Genomic DNA, 26,629 nt, shown 5'->3' on the forward strand with positions numbered 1-26,629 from the left:
CTATGAATTTTCGCAACTCCAATTTCAAAATCCATTTCAGGCCAAAAAATGAATACAAAAAATGAAGTTTTCTCAAATTTTCCTCGTCTGCTAATAAAAAAAAACTGAAGTATGTAATTTTTCACTAAATTTCCATAAAAACTGCCCATGAATCTTGCAATTCCAATGTCAATCCACAAATTCAATCATCAAAAATCTCCAAAATTTGTATCATAATCCCCTCAAAACTCCGAAATCCACTCAAACGTCGTTCCCAGACGAACAAATATAACTACCCCCTGAATTTAATTCCCACATGATTCAATGAATGAACGTACATATCCCTATATCCTCGTCATGACTCATCGCTACGTTATGTGACGCATCGTCCTTCGGTTGTTTCATCCGTCGTGAGGAAATTCCCCCTTCGTCGTGAATCACTCGTTTGAAAATCGAGTAAAAACGTTTCATTGGCTCTTCTGGGTCAGTTAACCGAGCTCTTCAGCCTCTCAACAATCGCCACCTCGCGGCTCTAGGAGCTCTCGCTGCCGTCGACAAGACCCTTAACATCAGCTTCAGCCGTTGGTAATGAAGAAAGACTCCCTTACCCACTCCCAACACAATGATTTGTTTTGCCCTCTGGCGAAACACTCATCTCGCGAAAATAATTCTGAAGACAAGAGTTGACAAAATCGTGCTGTTGAGAAAACACAAAGTAAAAATATGAGTGCTCACTGGGGTACAGGGGGTGACGCTTACTTCATAGAGAATTGACAGCAAACCCCGCAGTATTTCTGGGTAAAAATCGTAACGATTCGATTGTTAAGTTGTCATCTGCTTGGAGATCGTCAGGAGCGAATGAATATCAGTACATTGAGCTCGTTATCTCTGACATTCATGCTTTTGGAAGACAACTGACTACTGGGAGCATGGATGCAAGCGGAGAGTGAAGCTGAATTATTCAACTGAAGAAACAATTTCTACATGATGACTCAAGCCAGCAGGTTCGTGATTTGTTTAATGTTATAACCTTAAAAGTGTTGAATTAAGAGACGCACACGAAAAAATTTCGGGGGAAAAACGTCACGAATTTGATGGAAGAGTCTATTGAATTTCTATTGGAGTTCTAGTGGTTTTTTGGGGGATTGAAGGGGAGAATTCCGCAGCTTTACTGGGCATTCTTTATAGAAAATTTATAATAGAAATTATTCTGTAGAAAAAATCAGTAGAATTTTACCTTTGACATGAATTTTCCCATTTTTTTTCCTCGATTTTCCTCATCTCATTAAAAAAAAAGTGAAACGAAAAAAGTTAGGAAATTTGAGTCGAAGAATTTCTGCAGATTTCTTTTTTTTTCAATAGAAAATGTTCAGTAGAAACTATTTAATGGAAAAAAAAATGAATAGAATTTGATCTTTCAATAAAAGTTTTCTTTTGTATATAAATTTCTCTACATTAATTTTCCCAGTTTTTAATATTTTCTTTGCTCTTATTAAAAAATCAAACAAAATAAAATAAGTTGTACAGAAAAATCGAATCCTATTGATTTTTTTCTACGGAATATTTTCCATTGCAAAAACGCGCAGATGAATTGCAGAATTTTTCTGTAGAATCGACCAAAAACTCAGAGAAAGGTCATAGAAATCCAATGGAGTTCTAGGGAATTCACTAAGCTTTTACATGAAATTTTTTTAAACGTGAATTTATTGAGTTTATTCTAACAATGCCTATTACCAGAAAAATGAAGCGTTTGAATTGAATAATCTTTATCTGCAATTTTTCTATCAATTTAAACAAATGTTATTCATTACTTCAATGAGAATTTTTTCATTATAGAAAAAAAATTAATTCATTTCAAATGAAGAATTATTACATGTTGATGAATTAATTTTATTCACTGAATGAATAATGGATCAATTAACATTTCTTTACCTTCAAAAGACAATTCGTTTGATGCAATAAAACTCTTCATTTGAAATTTTTCTACTCATTTCCACAATTTTTTTTATTACCTCAATGAAAATGAAAATTGGGTCAAAAAACATTTGTTCATAGAAAAGTTGAAGTTTATGTTTGCATAAAAGCTTTATCACAAGCTGTTCAAATAAACCCATCTATTTCATTCAAATAAAACATTTTTTTGTGGATTTTCGTTTGGCTTCGAATTTTTGTTTGGTCTTCGTAATTCTGGAGTGAATTTCGAAATTGATGACAGTGTAGAATAATTATAAAAAGAAGAAAGCGATGATTTAATGGGAATGATTATCTCATTTCATCAACAATTCAGCGAGTTGTTAACATGGAAGGAAAATTCGAAAGTATGGGAGGGTGTGGTAAAATGGACACTTTAGACTTTTTTAAATTATTCATAACTCAGAAACAAATTTATCAATTGAGCGCAGTATAGGCTCACCACAAAGGGAAAGAATTGTTCTTTGTATTGAAAAAAAAAATTATTCAATTTTATCAATATTTCAATCCCTCATTAACATTTCTAAAAAAGTCAAAAGTGTCCGTTTTACCCTACCCTCCCCTATTTATTTTACGTCACGCGTGCAGTCTGCGCCAGGAGATGGAAATGGTCATGATGTATTGAAACAGATATAACCCTGTTTGGTATTTTCTCCGAAGAGATTAGATTATTCATGTTTTTTCGCCTCTTTTTCTGGTGAATCACTGCTGTCCCTTTAATTCGAGAAAATTTTTGCTGTTTACTTCTTCAAATCAATTTCTGCTCACTAAATTAATGCGTAAAATTAATCCTCGTCGAGATAAATTTATGAATAACAAACTGGGAATGTTAAGAGATGGTTAAAACTGTTAATTAAAGTCTCACTAATTATTTATTCATCTTGGAAACGAGTGATATCCAGGGACATATCAAAAGATTTTTTTGTAGCTGACAAAACTCCTATAAAAATGAGTTCTCATCTCCAATTTTTTTTATTCATTCCTCTTGTTATTGTCACAAACATTTTCTTTGTTTTACACCTTTGCACGCCTGTTCCTCTTCTTAAAGATTAAATAACGTCTATTATATAAAATTTCTTCTGAATTCATATTTTAATTGTAACTCAGTTTCATTTAATTAAGATCGAATATCACTGTTAGCCCTCACTTATTTGTTTCTTTTCTCATTACACTGCGATTCCTCATCTTCTATAATCTCAAATTAAATTTTCGTCAACTTTCTGCATATTCTTGTTCTCATCCTCAATTTTTTTATTTATTCATCTGTTGAGTGTCACAAATATTTTCTTTGTTTTACACCTTTGCACGCCTGTTCCTTTTCTTAAAGATTAAATAACGTCTATTATATAAAATTTCTTCTGAATTCATATTTTAATTGTAACTCAGTTTCAATTAATTAAGATCGAATATCACTGTTAACCCTCACTTACTCGTTTTTTCTCTCATTACGCCGTGAGTCCTCATCCTCTATAATCTCAAATTAAATTTTCCTCACCCTTCTGGGTATTCTTCCTTTCGTCGAATTTGAATACAAACTTGAATCACCATTTCATAAAAAAATATAATCAAACAGAAAACGAGGACGCAGTATTGAAGACGAGAGCAGTGAATTCACCCCCCTATCAAAAAGAATAAACAATCTCCACATAAACAACCTGGGAAAGCTCTGTGAAGTGCCAACAGAATCACCACCAGACGCTGAATGGACGAATCGCAATTTTGTGCCATCTCCAAATCACTCTGAGCCATCCCAGAGCTCGTCCTCCTCAGACGGCTTCAGCAATGCAGCCCAGAATAATTTTGTAACCCAGGAGTATCAGCCTGATCTCAGTCCCACCGAGAATCCATACTACTACGAGAACAACAAACTTCTGTATTCACTTTACGTCGAGAGAATGCACAGACGTGTCAACTATGATCTTTAATTCTTCAACGATGAAAATTACTTCATTACATTTATCTCAACGCATTTCGATGATTATTCCGTATCAGTGAAGAATTTAGGACTAAAATTATTCTCTATTGTAATTTAGCGTAAATTGTTGTATTCGATGATGAAATAAATTCCTTTTTTTTCTTTTTCATTATGAAGTCTTTAATGGCAGTAAAATCTGTTGAATGAAAATTATTACATTATACTCGGAAATATTTTATGAATGTTGTGGAGATTTCCTTTCTTCTCTTCTCTGGGTTATGTTTATACTTCCTCGGAATTTCAACCGTTTAATTTATTACTGTCGTTAAAACTCTTCCTCAGACATTTTTTTTTATTTCAATGGAAATGTTTCAATTGTATGAAGGAATTCCAAATAAAGGAATGAATAATAAATAAAGAATAAAATAATTAATAAATCCGTTTTCTTCGAGTTGTAAACGATAAGTTAGTTTCTAACTAAAATTCTTTGTTTTGATTGGGAAAAAATGTGTTTATATTTAAAACACTATTCGATGTGAATAAAAGTTGCAAATAAAAATCACGTTCAAGTGTGAACAGAAGTTTTATGACCTCTTCGAGTAAAATGAAGTTCATTCGATGAAAAGCATTATAAGGGAATAAAAATTACGAAAGAAAAAAAATTCGTCCATGAACCACAGTTTTTTACCTTCAAAAAACCCAATGGACTGATGTTTCATCGCATTCCCTCGTATATATATTTTTTTAAAAGTGTTTGAATTTTTTGTATGAAAAAAATTATTCATTCATCCCAAATAAAGAATTTTAATAAATTATTAAATTAATTCTCTCCGAGTGCTAAACTAGAATTTTATTTCCAGCTAAAGCTCTTTATTTCAACCGAGGAAATATTTGTTTATATTAAAAAATATACATATAACTCCAATATAATGTATAGTATTGCTGATATTTATTATAAACTGGATTAATTACTCAAGGGAACAAATGTAAAACCCGAGAGGGCATACACGTGACTGACTAAATAATATTTAAAAAAAAACTATTTAAGGATGTTTAGCCATTTTTAGCAAATCTTATTTTTTCATGTTCAAGGAAAATTCTATAATTTTTTTGGCTCATAGCAGACCATATGAAACTAACTCCTTCGGTATTAAAAACAAAATTAATTGCAATAGTCTCGCCAGAAATAAATAAACTAATTTTTCCTTATACACGGACTCTTATGGGATTTATTTTGAATTTTATAATTCACCTACTATAACTCTAAAAATAGAAATCAGTGGCAAAGTGGTAAAACGGTTTAAGTCAACTCATCTCCCAGTTGAGTTTTTGAGGAATATTTCCGAATCTAAGGAAGATAGCGAAATTTTCGTAATGACATTTGTTGTAGCATTCAATTGGCTCTACAAAAAATGTTATAACAACAATTTGGCTATCGCCCTTAGATTCTGAGATATTCATTCAAAACTGGTCAATAGTCAAAAATGACTTGTACCGTTTTACCACTTCGCTACTGAAATAAAAATAGAAGTTAATGTGCAAAACTATAGGGCAGGGTAGGGTAAAACGGACACTTTTGACTTTTTTTGAAATATTCATGACGTGTTGAATTGTTCGTGAAATGGAATAATTTTATTTTTCAATTGAAAAACAATGATTCCTCTTTGTGATGAGCTTAGACCTCAGTCTAAGCTCAATCGATCAATTTTGTTTCTGAGTTACGAATAATTTTCGAAAAGCCTAGTGTCCGCTTTACCCCACCCGCCCCTATAATCTCTTCAAATAAAATAAAGTTCATTCAATTAAAAAAAAAAAACATAATAGGTGACTAAAAATCGCGGAAGAAAACCAATTCGTCCCCGCCCCAGAGTTTTTCACCTCCAAAACTCCAACCCCCCGCAACTCCGCCGTATTCCCTCTAAAAAAAATTAAAACCAGCACCAGCCGTCAGTGGCCCCCGTGAGAGTGCGTTTGTCCGAGGCACTGTCCCGTCCACCAGTAGCCAAAGTCCCGTTACTCCAATTCATCCCGTCCGCTATCACAGCCCCTCCGTCCCGAGTCGCCGACCGTCCGCCGTTCGGCACTCACCCAATCCCCGAAAGCCCTTCAGCCCAGCTAAAAAATTGAACCCTCAAAAAAAATCGCGGGAAAACTGCGACTCCAACGCCAGCTGTGAAAATTCGCCGCGCGTGCGCCGCACAAGCCGTGAAAACCCAAGGTATTCGAACGTATTAGTGCCCACGTAACGCATCGGCATTCCCAACAAAAGGCCCCTTCACCGCAGAGCGCACACAAACCCACACACACACCCTCGAGTGAAAATTCAGTGGCACACACCAACGGCCACCACAAAACTCCCGATACCCAAAGGAGAGAATCGAAGGCCCGTTTTGTGGCGCGTCGGTTAGAGGCCTCCCGTTGGCTGTTGCGCTCCCATAGAAATGAGAAAGTCGGCTTGAAGGGAATCGAGAACACGAGTGCGTCGACACGTTTAGTGCCCAGTGCCAAGCTGCGTGTTGAGCCCACCTCAGACACGTGAACCGAAAAAAAATAGATAAATTCCCATATTTTTCTACACACCGAGGGAGCGATCGCCGCACTCGGCATTCCGATTGCCCGGAGCCCCCGCAAAAAATGCTCCACCCCCGAATTCCCTCGTGAAAACGTCAAATCGCCGAAAATCGGACAAACCGTCGAGGCCGAATGAACTAGTTAAAAAAAAAGAAAAACGAAATAAAACTCAGCCTGCGAGTTCAGTCGGGTTTTATTCCACCTTGTGAGTACGTGTAGGTATATGCCGTCATTCCCGTGCGGTTCACGAGTGAAACAACACAGTGTCGTTGCAGCTACTGCAGTGAGAACGTCAAAGTGTTTCAAGTTGATTAATAACTTCAGTCCAAAACTATTGATGCAACACCACGGGTAAGTGCACAGCAAACTGGTGATTCCCATTAGTACAGCCCCACGACTCGAGTCACTCGATTGTCGGGCGAATGTTTTCACTGGGCGAAAAAATAACTAAAACGGAGTAAAAGAGCGAAACGGTGGCCACCGAGAGCACCCACCCCAAGACACTAAAATCGTCGCGGGTACCTCGTCGTGGCTCCACGCTCTGGCTCGGTCTCTATGGGCTTTTGGTGGGGTGGTTGGAGGTGCGGACAGTGGTTGAGAGGCTGGTGGGGTTGGAAATTGCGTGGTGGTGGGTGAACCACCACGCCAGGCCCCTCCGTAGCATCTCTGGCTTCTCCTGCGGTACCTCCGCACGCTTTTAACGCTCGACGCGTCATTTTTTTTATTCTCTCCCGGGATTCTCTTTTCGCGTCTTGTTGGGGACGAGATCAACTGTTTCTTTTTTTTTTTCCCACTTCTCCCCCTGGGCACAGGAAAATTGGGTGGGGGTGTAAACAACGGATTTTTACGGACGAGACGCGGGCATTCTCATTCGGCGGACTGACGTCGATCGGGGACATTCCACCCCCTTTCACATTTCCCGAGAACACGACATTTTTTTTTATCGATTCATTATTTTTAATCAGCGAGCGATGAAATCGCTGCGATGGCTCGATGACTTTGTCTCGGATTTTTCAGGATATTTTCGAGACTTCTCGTTGGCATCCCACAATGGCGGCGATGCTGACGTGGCCATGACTCATGGCCAACGCCCGATCAACGGCGTCTCTCCTCACTCAAGCATTCAATTGCAATTAATCAATTATTCTCCCCCGATCAGTCGCATTTTTAAAAATAATCGTGAGCAACTGGCGCAATTAGCTTGCGAAAACCGGAAAATATTCGGGATTAGTGTATTCATTGTACTGCGCAGTTGCTATTCTCCGCATCATGAGCATTACCTACGTCACGCCGTGATTACAGACGGCACTCTCTCTGTCCCCTGCAACAACGTCCCGTGGCCAATTGCCAACGTTTTACCGAACAGATACAGAAATAACGGAGTAACAAATTCCGTAATTGTAAAAATTGAGTCGTTTTGTAATGAACGATCGAGTGAGTGCACAGATGACGAATGGAGTTGAGTACAGGTGATTGGCCACAGTGATTAATGTGTGTGCTTGAGCCGGTGGATCACTTGTTAAAGATTCAACTTTCACCGTTAATATTTTCGTGTAGAAAGGTAAGAAATAACGACGCGTTATGCCCCGGCGTCGGGTAATGGGGTTAACCGTTCGGATAACGCTGTGAAGGGCACCCACGAGCGTGGGATTGACACTAGGGTATCCCCTCACCCGAAACAGAAGTGTATGTTCTATCAACATAGCCTTCTCCCTTCCTCTGATTCCTCGGCGATCGCATGGGAGTTGTATCCCTTCTTTCTTGGCCATGCCCCTACCCTTCGGACTACTGCCACCACTGCCAGAACCGGGAGTAGTCACCCTTCCTTCCTTCCTTCCTTCCTGCCTCTTCACCGTTTTGCGTCTTTTATTACGCGTTTTTTTTTATCAAGTCGCCGGTTGTTTACTCCTGGGGATGTGGGGGGGTCATCGATGCACTCGTTTGAGGTGGAAAAAAGCTCGCGGATCGGGGATTAACCGGCGTTTTAATGCTTTGGTCGGGGATTTTTCAACGGCTGCAGTCGTGAATATCATCGCTGACTTCTACCCCCTACCCCCTATTGTACGCCGTTCGGGTGGTGGTAGCACTCTGCGGCACACTTTGAGGGATACCGATGCGGCAGGGGAGAGGGTGGGGCTCGAGACAGGAGTTGGGTTCAACTGCATCTCATGCTCAATTCTGTCGAGAAGGTTTCGGGGTTGCAGGGGCTGAGGGGATTGGATGAATTTTATGGTTTTGGGGGTGGAGGGATGATGTTACTGGAATTGTTATGATTCTTTCGGAATTTAGGGAGGGAAATGCTAGGGGGAAGGGCGGAAAATGCATTGAAGGACTGCACTTCACAATTCATCCAAAAACTTCATTTTTCCGGGTTCAATGCGACTGCTTTGGAGTTTTGTTTGAATGAATTTTATGATTTTGGAATTCTGGGGCTGAGAATAATTATTGAAATTATGACATTTTTTAGGACATTTGAAGAGAAGAAATACTAGAGTAGCCAGTTTTATTCGAAAAGTTCATGTTTTCCTGGTGAATGCAACTGTTTTGGAGCTTTCTTGGATGAATTTTATCATTTTGTGATTCCCGGGGCTAGACGATTGAAATTATTACGTTTTTTACGAAATCCTGAAAGGGAAAATACTGGAGTTGAGAGTAGAAATTGTCTGGAAAAATGCATTGAATGGATCGCATTTCAAGATGAATTAATCAAAAAACATCAATTTGCCAGTGAATTGAATTGCTTCAATTTTGAAAAATATTCTTGAATAATTTTATAATTCTCTGAACTATATAACTAAAATTATTTCCAATTCCTACGAAATTGAGAGGAAAAAATTATAGTTGAGACTAGAAAATATCCTTAAAAATGCATTGAATGAATCGCCTCTCAAAATGAACTCATCAAAAAACATAAATTTTGCCTGTAAGTTGAATTGCTCTGATTTTTATAAATATTTTTGAAATTTATGATTTTATGATTCTCTACACGACGAAATTAAAATTGTCAACACTTCAACTATTGCATCTCAAGCTCAATTCATCCAAAAACTGTATTCTTCCCATTGAAATAAATTGCTTCAATACTTTCTATGATTACAAAAAATTTTCTTCAATAATTTTATAATTCTCTAAACTACGTAACTAAAATTATTTCAATTCCTACGAAATTCAGACAGGAAAAAAATTAGAATTGAGACTAGAAAATACTCATTAAATGCATTGGATGGATCACATCTCAAGTGCAATTCATCGAAAAACTTTATTCTTCCCATTGAAATAAATAGTTTGATCACTTTGTTTGATTGAAAAAAAATCTTCAATAATTTTATAATTCTCCGAACTACGTAACTAAAGTTATTCAAATTCCTACGAAATTCAAAGAGGAAAAAAATTTGAGTTGGGACTGGAAAATACCCATAAGAATGCATTGAATGAAGTACACTTCAAACTATGTAACTGAAAAATTTCATAATTTCCATAAAATTCAAGAGAAAAAATCCCCGAAAAAGGCATTGATTGAATATTTCATACAAAACCGAAGTAACTTCGACCGCTCAACACGCACGTCTCCAGGTACTCGGATACTTCTAGGGGTGGGGGTGGAGTGGGAGGGGAGCTTAGGCTACTTAAAATGTAGTTTTTCTCGTAAACGTCGGGCTAGGGTTCAATCTTCCCCCACCCCCTACCCCCCTTCTCCTTCCCTATTTCGTGCAAAACTCAACCGCGAATGATGGTGAGATGGTGGGTGGTGGTGGATTGGGTGCGCGGTGGTGGCGGCGTTTCAGGAGAGAAATGGGGGGAGGAGAGGAGGAGGGGGTGAAGAGATGTGACGGGTGGTGGGTTGGATTTTTCTCGGCCTTTTTTTTCGGGTTTTCGATGGCGAGGGAAAGGGAGAGTGAAATGGTATGGAGGAGGGGTGTTGATGGTGCTGATGGGAGGGGGTGACCTTGGGGGTTTTTCTGGGGGTAGAATGGGTACTTTGGATATTTGTGTGGAGGAAGTGAATTCTCGATTGAGTTGGAGAGGGAAAAGTTTTATTTTTATTTTTTAAAGAAAAAATTTTTTTCTTTTGGTAACAATTTCATTGAATTAATTTAAATATTGAAAAAAATTGATGCCTCAAAGGTTTTTTATTGCATAATATTCACAGAAAAATTCATAACTGTCTTTAATTGATTTTATTAATTAATTTGATGGGTCACCCAATTTATTTCGATTGAGTTGGACAGGGAGAGATTTTTTAAAAAATGTTTTTAACGAAAAAAATTCTTTGTTTCATTAACAATTTCATGATACTGACATTGATATTAAAAAATTGATGCTTTAAAGGTGTTTTATTGAACAATATTCAAAAAAAATTAATAACTGTCTTAAAACGATTTCATCAATTAATTTCATGATTTGTCCAATTAATTTCGATTCTAATTTTTGAGTTTTTGTGGTGTTTCTCTGGGGTGAGAATTAGAATTGCAGGAAATTAACTCATTCATTGAGATGAAAGAGGGAAGATTTTCATTCTACTTTTTTTGCTTTCGAATGGAGCATTTTTTAAAATTGTTTCGTTTTTAAAAATTGTTTTCAATGCAATGATATTCACATTGACCTTGCCAAAATTCATGCCTCAAAGTTGTTTATTGAATAATATTCAAAAAAATGAATAACTGTGGTTCTGAAATGATTTCATCAATTAATTTGATGATTAATCAAATTAATGTTCATGTTAATTTTGTTTTTATCCCATTTTTGATTGCAGGAATTTAAAATAAAAGTGAAAAAATGAATTTCACGCCTTTCCAAGGGTTCGCCACAGGTACCCTGCCGACAGGAACGGTGCATCAATTTGCAACAGCAAAATTTGCCCAGAATTTAACAACTGGCGGTCAAGTTGTTGGTGTACTTTCTGGTGGTGAAGGTGGTGTACATTATTTAAGGCCAGTCGATCCTAATGGATTTGCAGTGGCTACCCAGGGGGGTAACAATCAGCAGCAACAAATCATAACATTACCAATAACAGTGCCTGGCAAAGATGGTACACAGCAGCAGCAAACCGTCCAAATACAAGTGGTTAATCCAGCTGTGTCACAGGGGGGCAACAGTGGAGATCAGCCCAAGTATCATCTAGCACCAATTTCACTGGGGCAATTTCCACAGGGTGCTGCGACTGTTTTGACGGTTGCTTACAGCCAACAGGGAGCTGATGGGGTGCAGATACAGGTGCAACCACAGAATACTGTTGCCACTACACAAACGTATGTTTTCATGTTTATGATAAATTATTACTTATTTTTATTTCGATGTATCATTTTTTTAAAGATTTCTTGAGGATTGAGGAATATTATTTGATGTGTATGGGCTGATTTGAGGTGTAGCTGGGGTTGAATTACCAATTTAGGGAATTTTTAATCAATTTGAAATTTTTTTTTCAACATTCTTAGGTTTTTAAACGACTTTTGGTGTTTTCTCAAGTCCAAGTTGTTTAAAGTGACAAAAAACTTTATTTTATCATTTTATTTATTCATCTCTTTCGTGTAGAACGTATTCTTTGTTGAATAAGATTTCTTCTAAATTCATATTTTCATTCAATTTAATTCTGTTTTAAATTAGTTGAAATCGAATATCGCCGTTAGTCTCACTTATTGGCCACAAAATACTTTTGAATAACAAAATATTCGTGAATGAATATTGACATAATTTTATGATCCTCTGGAGTACGTAACTAAAATTATTATAATTTCCACAAAATTTAAACAGAAAAAATCCCAAAAAAAAGAAACAAATGTTTAAAAGAATCTCTAAAAATCAGAAAAAAATCATGAAAATACGATGCCCAATATAAAAAGTATCACTAGCGTCAAAATGTTGTCAAACTAGTTTTCAGAGAATTTTCAATGGATTAATTTCTCACACTCATCAAAATTACAATTCGCAAAACAAATTATCACCAATGAATACGTTTTTTCCAGCATGTGAAATTAATTCAGACATTATTGATATTACTGGTTATTCTACTTTAACAAAGCAAAATTTATCTCCCCAGATCCGAGCAAACAACGCAAAGTACATCAACAGCAGTGACCAGCACAGCTCAACAGACAATACCTCAAACAGTTCAGCTCCCCGGTGCCCCGGAGGGTCTCACAGTGGTCGCCCAAATCCCTCAGGATCTAATTCTGCGCGAGGGAATGGAGGACTCAAAGGAGGACATAAAGGAAGGCACAACCCCGGTGGCCCTGATAAAGCGAGGAAGCGTGAAGAACCAGGCGAATCAAAGTGGCGAGGAGTTCATAACCTCGATGCCAGCAACCTGGCAGAGTCTGGCAGCCCCAGGCTCCACAGTGGCCGACTACCTAGCCCGAATTCCCGCCAACACACTTCCCCTCTCCCTCCACCACTTCCTGAAATTCTCAGCGGAAACAATAAAACGTGAATCAACGATAGAGTCCAGCCCCCTGGGGGCTGACGGTATAGACGCCTCTGGTAGTACAGCATCGGGTGATCAGACAGTTCAGATAACAGTTGGCAGTGGTGAAACCGAGATTATTCCAGACGTCACTGAGGAGCACGAGCCTGGAACAAAGCCCAAGAGGAAAAAGAAGTACAAGAAGAAGCCCCCGAAGCCCAAGAAGCCAAAGCCAGGTCAGGTGTCGATAGTGACAGCCCTCGATGGGACAACTCTCTTCTGCTGTCCCCAGTGCAACATGGCGTATCCTGAGAAGGAGCTGCTGGAGCAGCACCTCATTGGCCACAAGATTGAGCGCCGATTTATCTGCGACATTTGTGGCGCTGGATTGAAGCGGAAGGAGCACTTGGAGAGACACAAGTTGGGGCACAATCCAGACAGGCCGTTCATATGCTCAGTCTGCATGAAGGGTTTCAAGAGAAAAGAGCATCTGAATCTGCACTTTGTCATTCACTCGGGACAGAAGACAGAGGTGTGCACAGAGTGTGGTAAAGCCTTCTATCGTAAGGATCATCTGCGAAAGCATGCGAGATCACATCTGGCAAAGCGCGCCAAGGAGGATCCACTGGGGTCTGTTGACTCGCAGAATCAGGGACAGCAGACCGACTCTCAGGGACAGGGACAGACTGGCGAGATGCAGAATTCGGTTTCTGAGCTCCAGCAGATTCAGATACAAGTGGGACAGGGCTCGCAGGCGCAGATACATCAGATTGCAGTTACCGAACAGTCAACAGTTGTACTTCCAACAGCCGCTGAAACTGGTGCAATGGCTATGCTTCATCAACAACAACAACAACAACAACAACAACAACATTAGCGGCAATCGACCGTTCCAGGTACAGCTGGACGGTACTTTCGGTTTAATCGTCAACGGGCCAAGGGGAGAGCTGCGTAGGTCTATTGTTACATCGATATTGACTTGGAACGCGGGCATGTGTGCGGGGAGAGAGAGGATGGGTGGGCCTATTTCATATTTCTGGAAATATGGGGGCAGTCAGGATGGACAACGTCTTGAATTCGTTTCAAAATTAGCTTTAATTGTTCTACTGGCTGGAAAACATTCAGATTTTTTTTATTCATCCGTTATTTTTTTTATTATTGAATTTGATTAGTGGCAATTCGTTTTTGAGGAGCACATTTTTTTATTCATTGTGGGAGTTGGATTTTGAATTGTAAAGTGACTAATGCTTGGGGACAATCGTCGTCTGGGAGTAATTGATATTAATTTGTTGGTGAATTTATATGGCTATTGTAGGATCCATTCTTTAGTTATGTGATGGATAATTTTTGGGAATTAACAAAATGGACTTTTCTTAATCATTAATTCATAAAAAATAAACGGATTGGTCAAAAATGATGTAAAAATGATTTTAACATATGTAATAAATACAATTTTTCCTGATTCCACTCAATAAAAAATACATCTAATTTTTTTTATTAATCCGTTAATTGTTTATGAATTTGTGGGAATCTTTCTAAAATTAAAAAATTGGCTTCTATCAATTGAAATGTCATTAAAAAAATTACGGAGTCAGTAAAAAAATTTCAAATGAATTCAAGATGCTTTTATTTGGAAAAAAATGTGTTCCATATGTTTCGTATATAAACTGGGCCCATTCCATACATTTAAAGTATATTCTCTCACGTGGATTTGCATCTCTTCCCAATCAATAAATGTTTAAAAAGAACAAATGATGATATCAATGAGTTTTGGAGGAAGTTGTGGTGATTGTTACATTTGGGCTTATCGACAGGCGTTTCCGTGAGATGCCTCACCTTATTGGGCCCCTTTTCACACAGTGTTTGGGTATTCTTACGATTTTTTTCATTTCTATTTTCATCGTTAGACGTCAATGATTTATTTCTTTAGCACGCACGCGTTCTAGTGTGCGTTTAACAGACTGACGAGTGCACTTTCGCCGAAATGAGACAGTTCTGGAGATTTTGGTTAGTGTTTTTTTGATTGTGAGCATTCTGAGTCATCCCAGAGGTTTTTTAAACCCTCGACAAATTTCAATGAATTTTTACTTGGGATGAGGGACTGGGATGACGGGGAATCCTCCGTATCCAGAGTATTTATTCGAGATCTTGATCTTTATGAAGGGATGCATGGACTTGAATTCACATGCATGTGCACAATGACAACATTTAATTTGGAGTTGATCGTGTAAATAGAGTTACAATTGTAATAATTTTGCTTGATTTAAACAATTGTTTATATGATTGTTCGTTGAAAGAACCCATGGAGTTATATATTTTTGGAGAAGACACACACGAATAAATTTTATAGAAAACCCAGTGAAGTTGATAGACAATTCTATTGGATTTCTGATTCTATTGAAAGATTCTGCGGCTTTATTCTGCGTTTTTTTCGAAACGATTTTAATCAAGAAACTATTTTCTACAGAAACTCCTCGACATGAATTTTCGAAATTTTTTCACTTGATTTTTTTTCAGTTCATTAAAGAGAATTTAAATAAAAAAAATTTGAGTCGAGAAATTTCAATGAAAATAGAATTTTCGGTAGAATATTTTACACTGGACATTTCTGATAAAAAAATATGCAGAGAATCCGCAAAAAATCAACAGGAATAAAATAAATATTAACGAATCACTGACATTTCTATAATTTCCAGTTGCCTCGTAATTAAGTGTTACAATTTATTAATCATCTCCAATCATAAACGCAGTGTTCATAAAAAATGAGGGCAAAATTGTTCTTCTGCTTCCATACAAGCCTTTACAACTAATGTTAATTGAAAACAATTAAAATTATGCCTCCCTACCACTAATTAAGCTTACGATAATTGACGGAGTAACGAGACAATGATTTCTGTTAAAGAAAATTATGACGTTTAAAAACGACTGAAGTTCCTCGTACGGCGAAAGTGCACGTGTCCCATAATTTTGAAATTGCCCGACGATACCACAAGAAATAACCTCATGTTACAAGAAAACGCTGCGCGAAGCAAACAGATTAAGATTGTATTTATGCATCATAGAAAACTGATTTAAAAAAATCCATCTATCTTTCTTTTTCTTTTTTATTTAAAAAATAGAGAAAAAAACTAAAACAGTTTAAGGCAGTGGGTATAGCTGTACGAAATAAAATTTAAACAATACAATGAAACAAAAAATTATAGTTATTTTATTAATATTATTATTATTATTATTACACATAGGTATTATTGTAGGTCCTACGAAAATTCGTCTGTAAGTGATTTTCATTGTTACTTATATAAATATTGGAAAAGAAACAAAAAAAATACTAAAAATAAAGCGTAAATTTAATATAAAAAAACGTGATATTTATTAATTTTTTTTTTTATTTTTTTTATTAATGGATGGCATTATTTGGAGTGGATTATTCGCACAACAGAAGAAGTTTACGGAAATAATAGAGAAATTGAATAGAAGAACCCAGAAAATCCGCTATAAAATTCTATTCAATTTTTATTGATAATTTTCTCGTTTTTTACTGATTCTATTGAAAACATTTCAATAGAAAAAGTTCAAAAGGGTTTGATCTTTCTATAAAACTTATTCCGTTGATATATTTTCTGTAGAAATTCTTCAGCATGAATTTTTTGAGTTTTTTCCACACATTAAAAAAATCGAACAAAAAATTGAGAAATTTAAAGACAGGAATTTCTATAGAAACATTTCAATGGAATAAGTTGCGCAGAAAATAAAATTCTACTGATTTTTTCTACAAAACATTCTCTATTGAATATTTCTATTGAAAAAAGCGATGAAGAGCTGAGAAATTTCTCAGTAGAATTGACGAAAGACTAAGATTTTTTTTTATAGAAAGGCGATAAAAATTTAATAGAATTTCCTAGCTGTTAATAAAAGAAAATTCCTAGCTAATGCTCTATGTTTGTCTATGAATTTTTTATTGTAACATTCGTTACCAATTGTTAAATATACGGCTCATTAATTCCCCTTAAAAAAATGTGGAATTAATCAGAATATTTCGATAGAATGAAATATTTTCTATTGAATATTATTTCTTCTCTATCAATTCTTTTTTCGTAACAGATGCAAATAGAGAATCTAATCATTCAACTGACGAAAAAATTTTGAATGCAGGGCTCATTCACTTCCCTTAAAAAAAAAGTGAAATCAATCATTCAAAAAATGAAAAACATTTCAACAGAATATTTTTAATACTTAATAAATTCTATTGAAAAAACGCTGAACATCTATGAAATCTCCAATAAAATCCTCAAAAAACTAATCCATTTTTCTACCGAAGCCCAACGAAAATTCAATAGTCATGTCGCAACAGACAAACCAATCATGCAATTCATCAAAATTTCCAGTGCCCCGCTCCCCCGCCCTCGATGTCTCCCCAAAAAAACCGTGAAATTAATAATTCCTGTGCCCAAAATTTTATTGTATTCCGTCTTGAGCGGACTGCGAAAACCAGTTTGGTCACAAGCAAACTCGCCTCGGAGTTAAAAGGTTGGCCCTCTCTCCCTCCCCCTGTTTCTAGTCACCCCACCTCTCCGATTCGGGTATTTTCGCCATTTCCAAGAGGGGAGAGAGACGCCGAGAGAGGAGATGAGGAGAGAGTGAGAACGACTCGCGAATCCGCCGGCGGGGGCGAATGGGGGGGAAATACAAGAGGGAGGAGGTGAATTCACTGCTACGAGGGGGGCTGATAGGTGGGTGGAGGTGGGGTGAGGGTTGTCGGGAGGGCTTGGGGGAGGGAGGGGGGTTGCGTCGCGGGGGCCCACAGAGAGAAGTACCAAGAGAAAAAATAGTTAAGAGGCTGGCACAGTAGAGGGCGGACAGTGGGGTGGGGACAGGCTACTCGTAGACAGGTGTCAACGGCACGGGGGGGTTTACATGTATATACCATCCATGTACATATTCACATGTACACACAAATCACGGTAATAAAGAGAGAGGAAGTGTTAAAAAATCTCGATTTTTTGTTTCTCTCTCCTAAAACATCAATGATACATGAGTGAATTCGGTGGTTGCATGGTAAACGCCAGTGATATTGCAGAATTTCTTCGGCAACGAGTTGGAGACAACGCAGATCGCATGAATGGTAAGGCCTTTCCTTCACCCCCCAGGGGGCTTTTTGGAGGTGAAAAAAAATTGTGTCTGCGGTAGACACACGTGTAGACATTCGTGGTGGAGTCGCCGGTTGGATTTTTCATTCTGCATTTCTATTCGTTAATACTCGATGATGAGTGACGAGTCGAATTCGACTCTTTCGAATTCGCCAATTTTCCTCGTTCACTCCGTTGGACCCTCCGAGTACAACCCCCCAGCCCTCCTTCCCGCCCCCCGCCACCCCCTTGCGTAGCGCCGACGATTTTGCGAATTTTTTTTCCATTCCTCTTCCGTATTTTTTATCTCCGCCTTTTCGCGTCGGATGGNCCAAAAAAACCGTGAAATTAATAATTCCTGTGCCCAAAATTTTATTGTATTCCGTCTTGAGCGGACTGCGAAAACCAGTTTGGTCACAAGCAAACTCGCCTCGGAGTTAAAAGGTTGGCCCTCTCTCCCTCCCCCTGTTTCTAGTCACCCCACCTCTCCGATTCGGGTATTTTCGCCATTTCCAAGAGGGGAGAGAGACGCCGAGAGAGGAGATGAGGAGAGAGTGAGAACGACTCGCGAATCCGCCGGCGGGGGCGAATGGGGGGGAAATACAAGAGGGAGGAGGTGAATTCACTGCTACGAGGGGGGCTGATAGGTGGGTGGAGGTGGGGTGAGGGTTGTCGGGAGGGCTTGGGGGGAGGGAGGGGGGTTGCGTCGCGGGGGCCCACAGAGAGAAGTACCAAGAGAAAAAATAGTTAAGAGGCTGGCACAGTAGAGGGCGGACAGTGGGGTGGGGACAGGCTACTCGTAGACAGGTGTCAACGGCACGGGGGGGTTTACATGTATATACCATCCATGTACATATTCACATGTACACACAAATCACGGTAATAAAGAGAGAGGAAGTGTTAAAAAATCTCGATTTTTTGTTTCTCTCTCCTAAAACATCAATGATACATGAGTGAATTCGGTGGTTGCATGGTAAACGCCAGTGATATTGCAGAATTTCTTCGGCAACGAGTTGGAGACAACGCAGATCGCATGAATGGTAAGGCCTTTCCTTCACCCCCCAGGGGGCTTTTTGGAGGTGAAAAAAAATTGTGTCTGCGGTAGACACACGTGTAGACATTCGTGGTGGAGTCGCCGGTTGGATTTTTCATTCTGCATTTCTATTCGTTAATACTCGATGATGAGTGACGAGTCGAATTCGACTCTTTCGAATTCGCCAATTTTCCTCGTTCACTCCGTTGGACCCTCCGAGTACAACCCCCCAGCCCTCCTTCCCGCCCCCCGCCACCCCCTTGCGTAGCGCCGACGATTTTGCGAATTTTTTTTCCATTCCTCTTCCGTATTTTTTATCTCCGCCTTTTCGCGTCGGATGGGCAATGCCGGCGTTAACCCCTCAGCCCATCCCTCGACCTCGGCGTCGGTTTTCCCTCCCTTCTTTATACCACCCCCCTCCCCCACCCCCAGACCTCCTACACCCCTTTTTCCCTCGGCATGGGTCGTGACCAACCCCCGTGCCACGGTACCCGACGCCGACGCCGATACTAATACACATATGAATGTGTATAACGGGGGAATATTCTATCCCTTGACGCCCGACGCCGACATTTACCGAATATCACTTGTACATTAAATTTTTTAATTCATCGTAATTTCATCGTTAATTGATGATCGAATGTATGTTGTGTCGTTGGTGGGGTTGAGGTTTGGGGGTATAATGGGATCATTGATCGTGAGAAAAAAATAATTCGCGTTGTTCGTCGGTGGGGGGCTGGGGGGGAGGGGGTGGGAGTGAGTTAAAACGCCGTGTGCCGCGGGGGGATTATTGACGGCGCGTGTGAGAGAGGAGAGACATAGAACGGGAAACTAGACTGCCATTGTGACATTACGGGGTTGGAAGGAAAAAAGGAGAGTGAGGTGACCGCGTGTTGTGGAAGAGGAGTAAAAAATTGTTGGTTTTATTGTTGTTTTGGATAAATTTTTTGGTCGAATTGTTGGATTTTCGCGCGGGGGATGGAGTGAGAGTTTTGGCTGGTAATGGTTAGCGGGGGGTGGAAGGGAGTATCACTGCACTGACGTGAAAACATGGGGAGTAGAATGTTAATGTGAGTAGATGGACAATTGGGGTTGTTTATGCATTGGGTAAAACAGGGGGATTTGGCTGGGGGTTGAGGGGTGAGAATTGTGATTTTGGGTTTGGTTTTAGATCTTGGACTGAGAAATTGCAATGAATTTCCCACCGTTTGGCAGCCACTTTCCTGGTACCATCCCTAGCATACATCAGTTTGCCACGGACGGTTCCAGTGGGGCAACATCACGATACAATCATTTTCCCAACCAGCCTCCGATTGGAGTGCCGGTTGTCGGAAAATACCGTCCTGAGGTTAATGGTACGCAGACGAGCCAGAGTCAGGGGATGATGAACAATAAGAGCGGGTATCCGAATAGTAATTTACATCATTATACTAATGCACCGTACTCGCAAGCACAGCCCATTCAGCAGAGGCCTGCCAATTCACCTGGGATGCAGGAGAAACGGGCTTATCATCAGGTGAGTTTGTCGGGGCTCTGGGGGTTTTTGGGGACTGAGGGGTTGGGTTGGTGGAAATTGGTACATTTTGGGATTTTTTTTGGACAATTTAGGGGAACATTGGGCAGGATGTGTCTCATTTATTCGGTGGGGATTTTTGGGAATTTAGGTGATTGCATTCATGTGAATTTATATGGATTGAGTATTCAAGAAATTAAGCGATAACAACATATACATAACTTTACGTAAATTTTGTAAAAATTTCAAGAGTCATTTTCCTGTGTCATCGAGATTTCAGTTCGGGTAAAAATTGAGTTTTCAATTTTTTTTCTGATTTTTTTGGGGTTTTTTAAAACTTAATTTAGGGAGAAATTTTTCAAGAGGTTTCTCATTCATTCGTTGGACATTTGATTATATTCAGGTGATTGCATTCGATTGAATTTTTAATGGATTGAGTATTCAAGAAATAGAGTGATAACAAAATATATATAACTTCATGTAAATTTGGTAAAAATTTCAAGAGTTTGGTTTTTCAATTGTATCCTGGGGAATTTTTGTTTGAGTAAAAATTGAGTTTTTATTTTTTTTCTGCAAGTATAATAATTTACTTGGAATGCAGGAGAAACGAGATAACCATCAGCTGAATTATTCAGAGTTTCAGATTTTTTAGCTGTTCAGGTAATTTTCTGGGATTTACATTATTGCTGGTATAGAATACGAAATTTTAGGAATTTCAATTCAATTTAGGATGATTTAGAATTAAATTTAGGCATTTATTGAAAATGCAATTCAATTGAGGTAAATTTCATTCAAGTGAATTTTCAATGGATTGAGGATTTGGAGAAATTGTTGCCTGAATTTTCATAGTTCGGAATTTCATTGAGTATTCAATAACAAAATACACGGAAATGTCAAGAATGCCTTTTTAATAGTGTCTTGGAGATTTTTTTGTTTTGTCTTTTCCAAAATATTTTATTGTTCCATTATAAATTTCTAAAGACGAATCATAGGCTACTTCCATGAATTATTTGTCTCATCTATTGAATTTCGTAAAAAAAAAACAATTTCTTTCATTGAGAGGTTTTCCATAATAATTTCTCGCCATGAATTCTCCATTTTTCACTCGATTTTTCATTTCTTCTCATAAAAAAATATGAATAAAATCTAAAAAATGTTGGAATGTTAAACCCCAAGAATTTCTCTAGAAACCTCCATAGAGCAGAAATCAACCTCATGAAAAATGATCCCAACAGTCTAAAACCTCCTCACGTTATCAATAACAAACTGCAATTACGAACAGGACGTATGCAACCTCCTGCAGGAAAAAGACAAGAGTAAAGAGAAGAAGACGGAGGACCAGAGGAACGGGGACTCGTCAGGCACGACAAACGGTAGTCAGCAAGACTACTCGATCCACCAGCACCACCAGCAGCACGCACACACCCAAACGCCAGCATCGATGCCAGCCACCTGGCAATCCCTGGCGACTCCAGGCTCGACAGTGGCTGACTATCTGTCCCACCTGCCAGCCAGTACTCTTCCACTGAGTCTCCACCACTTCCTGAAGTACTCAGCCGAGAGTATAAAGAAAGAGAGTGAAATGCAGGCGCAAACTACCTCGGTAGCAGTTGCTACAACGACAACACCAAACATTATGATGTCGCCAAATAATAAGAAGAAGAAAAAAAAGAAGGCGCCCAAAGAGAAAAAGCCACGTCCAAAACCAGGTGAAATTAGACTGACAACAGCACTGGATGGCTCGACCCTCTACTGCTGTCCTGAGTGTCACATGGCATATCCTGAGCGTGAACTACTCGAGCAGCACCTCCTGGGGCACACCCTCGAGCGCAGATTTGTCTGCGACATTTGCGGTGCTGGACTCAAACGCAAGGATCACTTGACCCGCCACAAGCAGAGCCACAATCCAGAGAGGCCGTATGTGTGTACAGTTTGTTTGAAGGCGTTCAAGAGAAAGGAGCAATTGACATTGCACTTTGTTATTCATTCGGGGGAGAAGAGACACGTCTGCACTGAGTGTGGAAAGGGCTTCTATCGCAAGGATCATCTGAGGAAACACACCAGGAGTCACATTGCTAGGAGGGTTAAAGCTGAACTCAGTCAGAATGCTGGTGAGCAATGGGATTTTTTAACTATTTGGGAGTTCAATGGCGTGAGAATACGGTGGAAAAAGACGGAGGGGATGAGCTACGATTTATTTGTTATTTGTTATTTGTTATTCATTTATAATGAATAATGAATACGGCGTAAATCATCGACTATGAATTTTACCGATTTTTTTTACACAGACACGGATGGAACAATTTAATAGAAAAACTTAGGCTAAAGAATTCGATTTTTCTATACAACTTACATTATTCTATTGAGATATTTTCAATAGATTTTCCTAAGCTCAAATTTTTTTACGTTTTTTCGTTTGATTTTCTTGATGAGACGAAGACAAAAATAGAATGAAAAACAGATAGAAAATTTGAGCCGAAGAAATTCTGTATAAAATTTCTGAAGAGAACTTCTATAGAGTATTTTCTAACATTTCAATAGAATCGGCCAAAAACTAATAGAATTGTTTAGCGAATTTGCTAGGTTTTTCTATTAAATTTTTTCCTACGCAAAATTGGAAGGAAAATTGACATGAAGAAGTTGGTGAAATTTCAACTTGAGCACTTCATTTTGTGTTGCATGAAAATTGTGGTGCGACGGTTTCTTTTAAAAGCTTCTTTTAAAAGCAGTTTCTAAGATGAATTCACAATCAGAAAAATTGTAGAATTTTAGTGATTATGAACATGAAATTAGCTTGTTAAAGAGTCATTATATATAAAAATGTGAAAATACATTATTTTTTCACAATTTTCCCAGTGACAAAAAAATTATCTTGCTGTGTTCTCCTAAAATTAGAATTTGATGCATTTTCCAGCAAAAATATAATATTTCAAGTTGAATATACTATTTTGTGTTGCATAAAAATTATTGTGTGAAGTTTCCTTAAATACACAATCAACAGAATTGTATAACTTTAAAATCATGAACATGGAGTTATCTCAATGAGGACTCATCATAAATGAAAATGTCGAAACGCTTATTTTTCACAATTTTCTCTGTAAAAAAAAACTCATGCAGTTTTCCCCACAAATCATTAGATTTTGATGCATTTTTTTAAATTAAAAATATAAATATTTCAACTTGGGTTCATGAATTTGTGTTCCATTGAAGGAGGACAACAGAATCAACAACAGAATAACGTATCCAGCATGCAGACGACAACGGTATCAGCCTCGTCTGTTCTCCCTGGTGGGCATCCGGGTCCCCTCCTGTCCTGAGTGCCAGCGCCAGGGAACTTTCAAGTTCCCCATCCGAACAACGTCATTCATTCCCACTCACCGAGTCACCATCCACTCCATCACCATCATCATCTGGCTGCGGTCAATGCTGCTGCACATCAGGCGGTCGTTGGTACAACTCACTATCAGGGGCATGAGCTCGGTTTCCTCAATCATGTCAAAGATTTCTGAGGGTCACTGCTGGCTTCACTCTCCGCTGTCTTCGATTCTTGACGTAAGATTTAGGGAATCACTCTTATTTTATTTGTCCGAGTTGCGAGGGTCTGGTTTTTCTTCGTTCATTCATTTTTCGAAAAGCATTTCAGGGAATCGCAGGTCGAGAACACCTTGATTTTCAATCATTCTCAGTAATTGTTTGAGGTTTCTTTTTGAGGATTGCCGAGGGAAATGGTTGTGGGGTTAAAAGGTTCTTGTGGAATTATATTTTTGTTTTTTAATTGATTTTTCACTTGTTAAAATGAAAATGAAAAATATTAAATGTCGAGAAAAATCTGGGGTAAATCATGGACATATTTAGAACTATTTGTTTGTTTCTGAAGATTTCTGTGGAAAATTATGCAACTTTGTCATGAGATTTTGCAATAGAATTTTATAGCAAAAGCATAGATTTCGATTTGTGCACGTAAATTATTCTTTTGAGATTTATTCTGGAGATATTCTGGTAGAACTTCAATAGAATTTTTATGGAATTGAATTAAATGGAGTTTAATTAAGTTTAATTAAAATATATGGAGTTTAATTAAAAAGACTAGAGATTTTTCAGAGAAATTCTATTAGAAAGCTATCTATTAAAAAGAAGTCAATAGATTCTGATTTTTCTATATGAATTATTCTCTTGCAGAATTTCCGTAGAATTTTGATGGAATTCCAGTAGAAATTCAAAACATTCAGACGTATGAAAAATTTAAGTAAAAAACCTAGTGCTTTGTCCGAAAAATTCTATTGAAGTTCTATTTAAAAAAATCTATTTGTTTTTCTTGACGATTTTTATTAAAAAATTGCACGTTTGCCATACGATTTTTCAATAAATATTTGATAGAACACGTCAGTAGATTTTTTCAATATGAATTACCCTCTTCAGATCTTTTCCACAGAAAATTGTAATAAACTTCAATAAAATTGCAATAGACATTCAATGAGGTTTTCTGTCCATTCGTGCGACGTAAAAAAATATAACTCATAAAAACCTACTCAATGACAGTGACTATTTCCCTCGGTCATCCAAAAATAATTTTTTCCTTCCAAAGAAGAGTAAAAGTAAAGCTCACAAATGATAAAATGGTGAAAGAGAATGGAATTAAATGCCTGTTGCAAGAGTCTTGCCATAAATGTCACGTAAAGAACAGATAAATAATATTTTTATGATAGTTCAGTAATAGATCATCGCAAAACAATTTTATTTTTTAGTTTCACGTGAAGTATAAGATAAACCGAAGGTGAATTGAGCGAATAAGTTGCAATATCTGAATGAAATTCGTCAGTCATTCCTCTTTTTTTTTTCATGTGTATTATCCATAGCAGTATTTTTTAGTAATGACAGAGTAGTTTCGAACAAATTACACTTCTGGCGGCTTTTATACATATATACATAAAAATATAAATAAATAAATATTATATAAATACTCATATTGGTATATATTTGTATTGCGCTTGATTACGAATGTTGATTCGTGAATTTTTCATTTCATATCGCAAATATCGTGTAGCAAAATTCTAGAAAATTTTAATGATGTTTTTCGTTACAATTTTGTTTTACTTTCGCTTTATTTTCTTATGATACGACTTTATTTTTTTAAGTAGATCTCTTTACTGAATGTTGATCACTTTTATTTTTTTCCATTATTAGATGTATTAATTTTAATGGACAAATCCAGTTTTTAACAAGTGTTTCACATTTATTCGTACAAACGGTTCTTTATGATCTTTGGAATTTGATAGCAATGCGTGTGACAAAATTTAATAGAAAAACCTAGAGCTTTCTCTGCGAAATTATGTTGAAAATTGTGCAATTTTTTAATAGATGTTTCGATAGAAAAAAGTCACTAGATTGTTTGGAAATAAATTCTCCACGTTTTCTTCGCTGTATTTTTATTTGTTTCGCAGAGTGAAATTCAAGAGACAAAACTTGAAGAATTCATGTTCGTGAATTCTTACTAAAAAACAGAATAAAGTACATAGAAAAGTCTACATTTATAGCCTTTTCTCTGTAAGAAAAATATCTATTGAAAGAACAAATACAATTTTTCAATAGAATTCTAGTTGAGCTTCAATAGAATTTCTTACAGAAAGTGCCAGATTTTTCTGTAAAATTCTTGAGAAATGTTTTGATATTTTTTGTGTTATACATTTATTCGTAAGAATAATTCTTTATGATCTTTGGCATTTGATATCAATACGTGTAAAAAATTTATATAAAAACCTAGAGCTTTCTCTAATAAATTCTGTTGGAGATTATGAAACTTTCTTTGATAGATATTTTGATAGAAAAAAGTTGAGAGATTTTTTGGGAATGAATTCTCTAGGTTTTTTTCTCCGTATAAAATGCTAAGAGAAAAAAAATTTGGAAAATTCATGCTCAAGAATTTTTCTTGTAAAAAAAAGCAGACGTAATTTAAAAAAAACAAATAGAATTTTTCAATAGAATTCCTCAGAGAAAGACCTAGATTGTCACATTAAATTTTCGAAAGACGTTTTGATATCATTTTCCTTTCAACTCATCCACGTCTGGTTGTGATCGTCCCTCATTTCAATATAATTTGCATTCGATAGTCCATAATTGAGCA

At 37.6% G+C, this 26,629-nt stretch overlaps 3 protein-coding genes across 4 annotated transcripts; all 3 read left to right on the plus strand.

The window, feature by feature from the left end:
• The first annotated feature begins 495 nt into the window (after nucleotides 1–495).
• LOC107048774 lies at nucleotides 496–4,034 on the plus strand. The gene is made up of 2 exons (XM_015272136.2): nucleotides 496–983; nucleotides 3,524–4,034. The coding sequence occupies exons 1-2, from the start codon at nucleotides 964–966 to the stop codon at nucleotides 3,873–3,875; spliced, it is 372 nt and encodes a 123-aa protein (XP_015127622.1). The 5' UTR covers nucleotides 496–963; the 3' UTR covers nucleotides 3,876–4,034.
• Nucleotides 4,035–6,240: 2,206 nt separating this feature from the next.
• Nucleotides 6,241–14,348, plus strand: LOC107048819 (transcription factor Sp1). Of its 2 annotated transcripts, none has more exons than XM_015272241.2 (3): nucleotides 6,241–6,787; nucleotides 11,190–11,685; nucleotides 12,474–14,348. In XM_015272241.2, the coding sequence occupies exons 2-3, from the start codon at nucleotides 11,213–11,215 to the stop codon at nucleotides 13,711–13,713; spliced, it is 1,713 nt and encodes a 570-aa protein (XP_015127727.1). In that variant the 5' UTR covers nucleotides 6,241–6,787; nucleotides 11,190–11,212; the 3' UTR covers nucleotides 13,714–14,348. The 2 variants fall into 2 exon arrangements, with proteins under 2 accessions (XP_015127727.1, XP_015127728.1); XM_015272242.2 differs by lacking the exon at nucleotides 6,241–6,787 and adding an exon at nucleotides 7,593–7,997.
• A 5,839-nt stretch (nucleotides 14,349–20,187) lies between these two features.
• LOC107048772 (zinc finger protein 184) lies at nucleotides 20,188–23,968 on the plus strand. The gene is made up of 3 exons (XM_015272133.1): nucleotides 20,188–20,511; nucleotides 21,791–22,619; nucleotides 23,719–23,968. Exons 1-3 carry the CDS (start codon nucleotides 20,188–20,190, stop codon nucleotides 23,823–23,825), a joined length of 1,260 nt encoding a protein of 419 aa, XP_015127619.1. The 3' UTR covers nucleotides 23,826–23,968.
• Nucleotides 23,969–26,629: the final 2,661 nt, after the last annotated feature.

This window comes from Diachasma alloeum, unplaced genomic scaffold (genome assembly GCF_001412515.2).
Source record: "Diachasma alloeum isolate Michigan unplaced genomic scaffold, Dall2.0 Dall_scaffold_00197, whole genome shotgun sequence".
Taxonomy (NCBI): Eukaryota; Metazoa; Arthropoda; class Insecta; order Hymenoptera; family Braconidae; genus Diachasma; species Diachasma alloeum.

Excerpts from the sequence above, each read along its gene's own strand:
- LOC107048774 (XM_015272136.2), top strand. The coding sequence starts at position 964 with ATGATGACTCAAGCCAGCAG. Across the intron at positions 984-3,523 it reads ATGATGACTCAAGCCAGCAG|AAAACGAGGACGCAGTATTG; the intron begins GTTCGTGATTTG and ends ATAATCAAACAG.
- LOC107048819 (XM_015272241.2), top strand. The coding sequence starts at position 11,213 with ATGAATTTCACGCCTTTCCAAGGGTTCGCCACAGGTACCCTGCCGACA. Across the intron at positions 11,686-12,473 it reads ACTGTTGCCACTACACAAAC|ATCCGAGCAAACAACGCAAA; the intron begins GTATGTTTTCAT and ends TTATCTCCCCAG.
- LOC107048772 (XM_015272133.1), top strand. The coding sequence starts at position 20,188 with ATGAATTTCCCACCGTTTGGCAGCCACTTTCCTGGTACCATCCCTAGC. Across the intron at positions 20,512-21,790 it reads AGAAACGGGCTTATCATCAG|GACGTATGCAACCTCCTGCA; the intron begins GTGAGTTTGTCG and ends AATTACGAACAG. Across the intron at positions 22,620-23,718 it reads TGAACTCAGTCAGAATGCTG|GAGGACAACAGAATCAACAA; the intron begins GTGAGCAATGGG and ends GTTCCATTGAAG.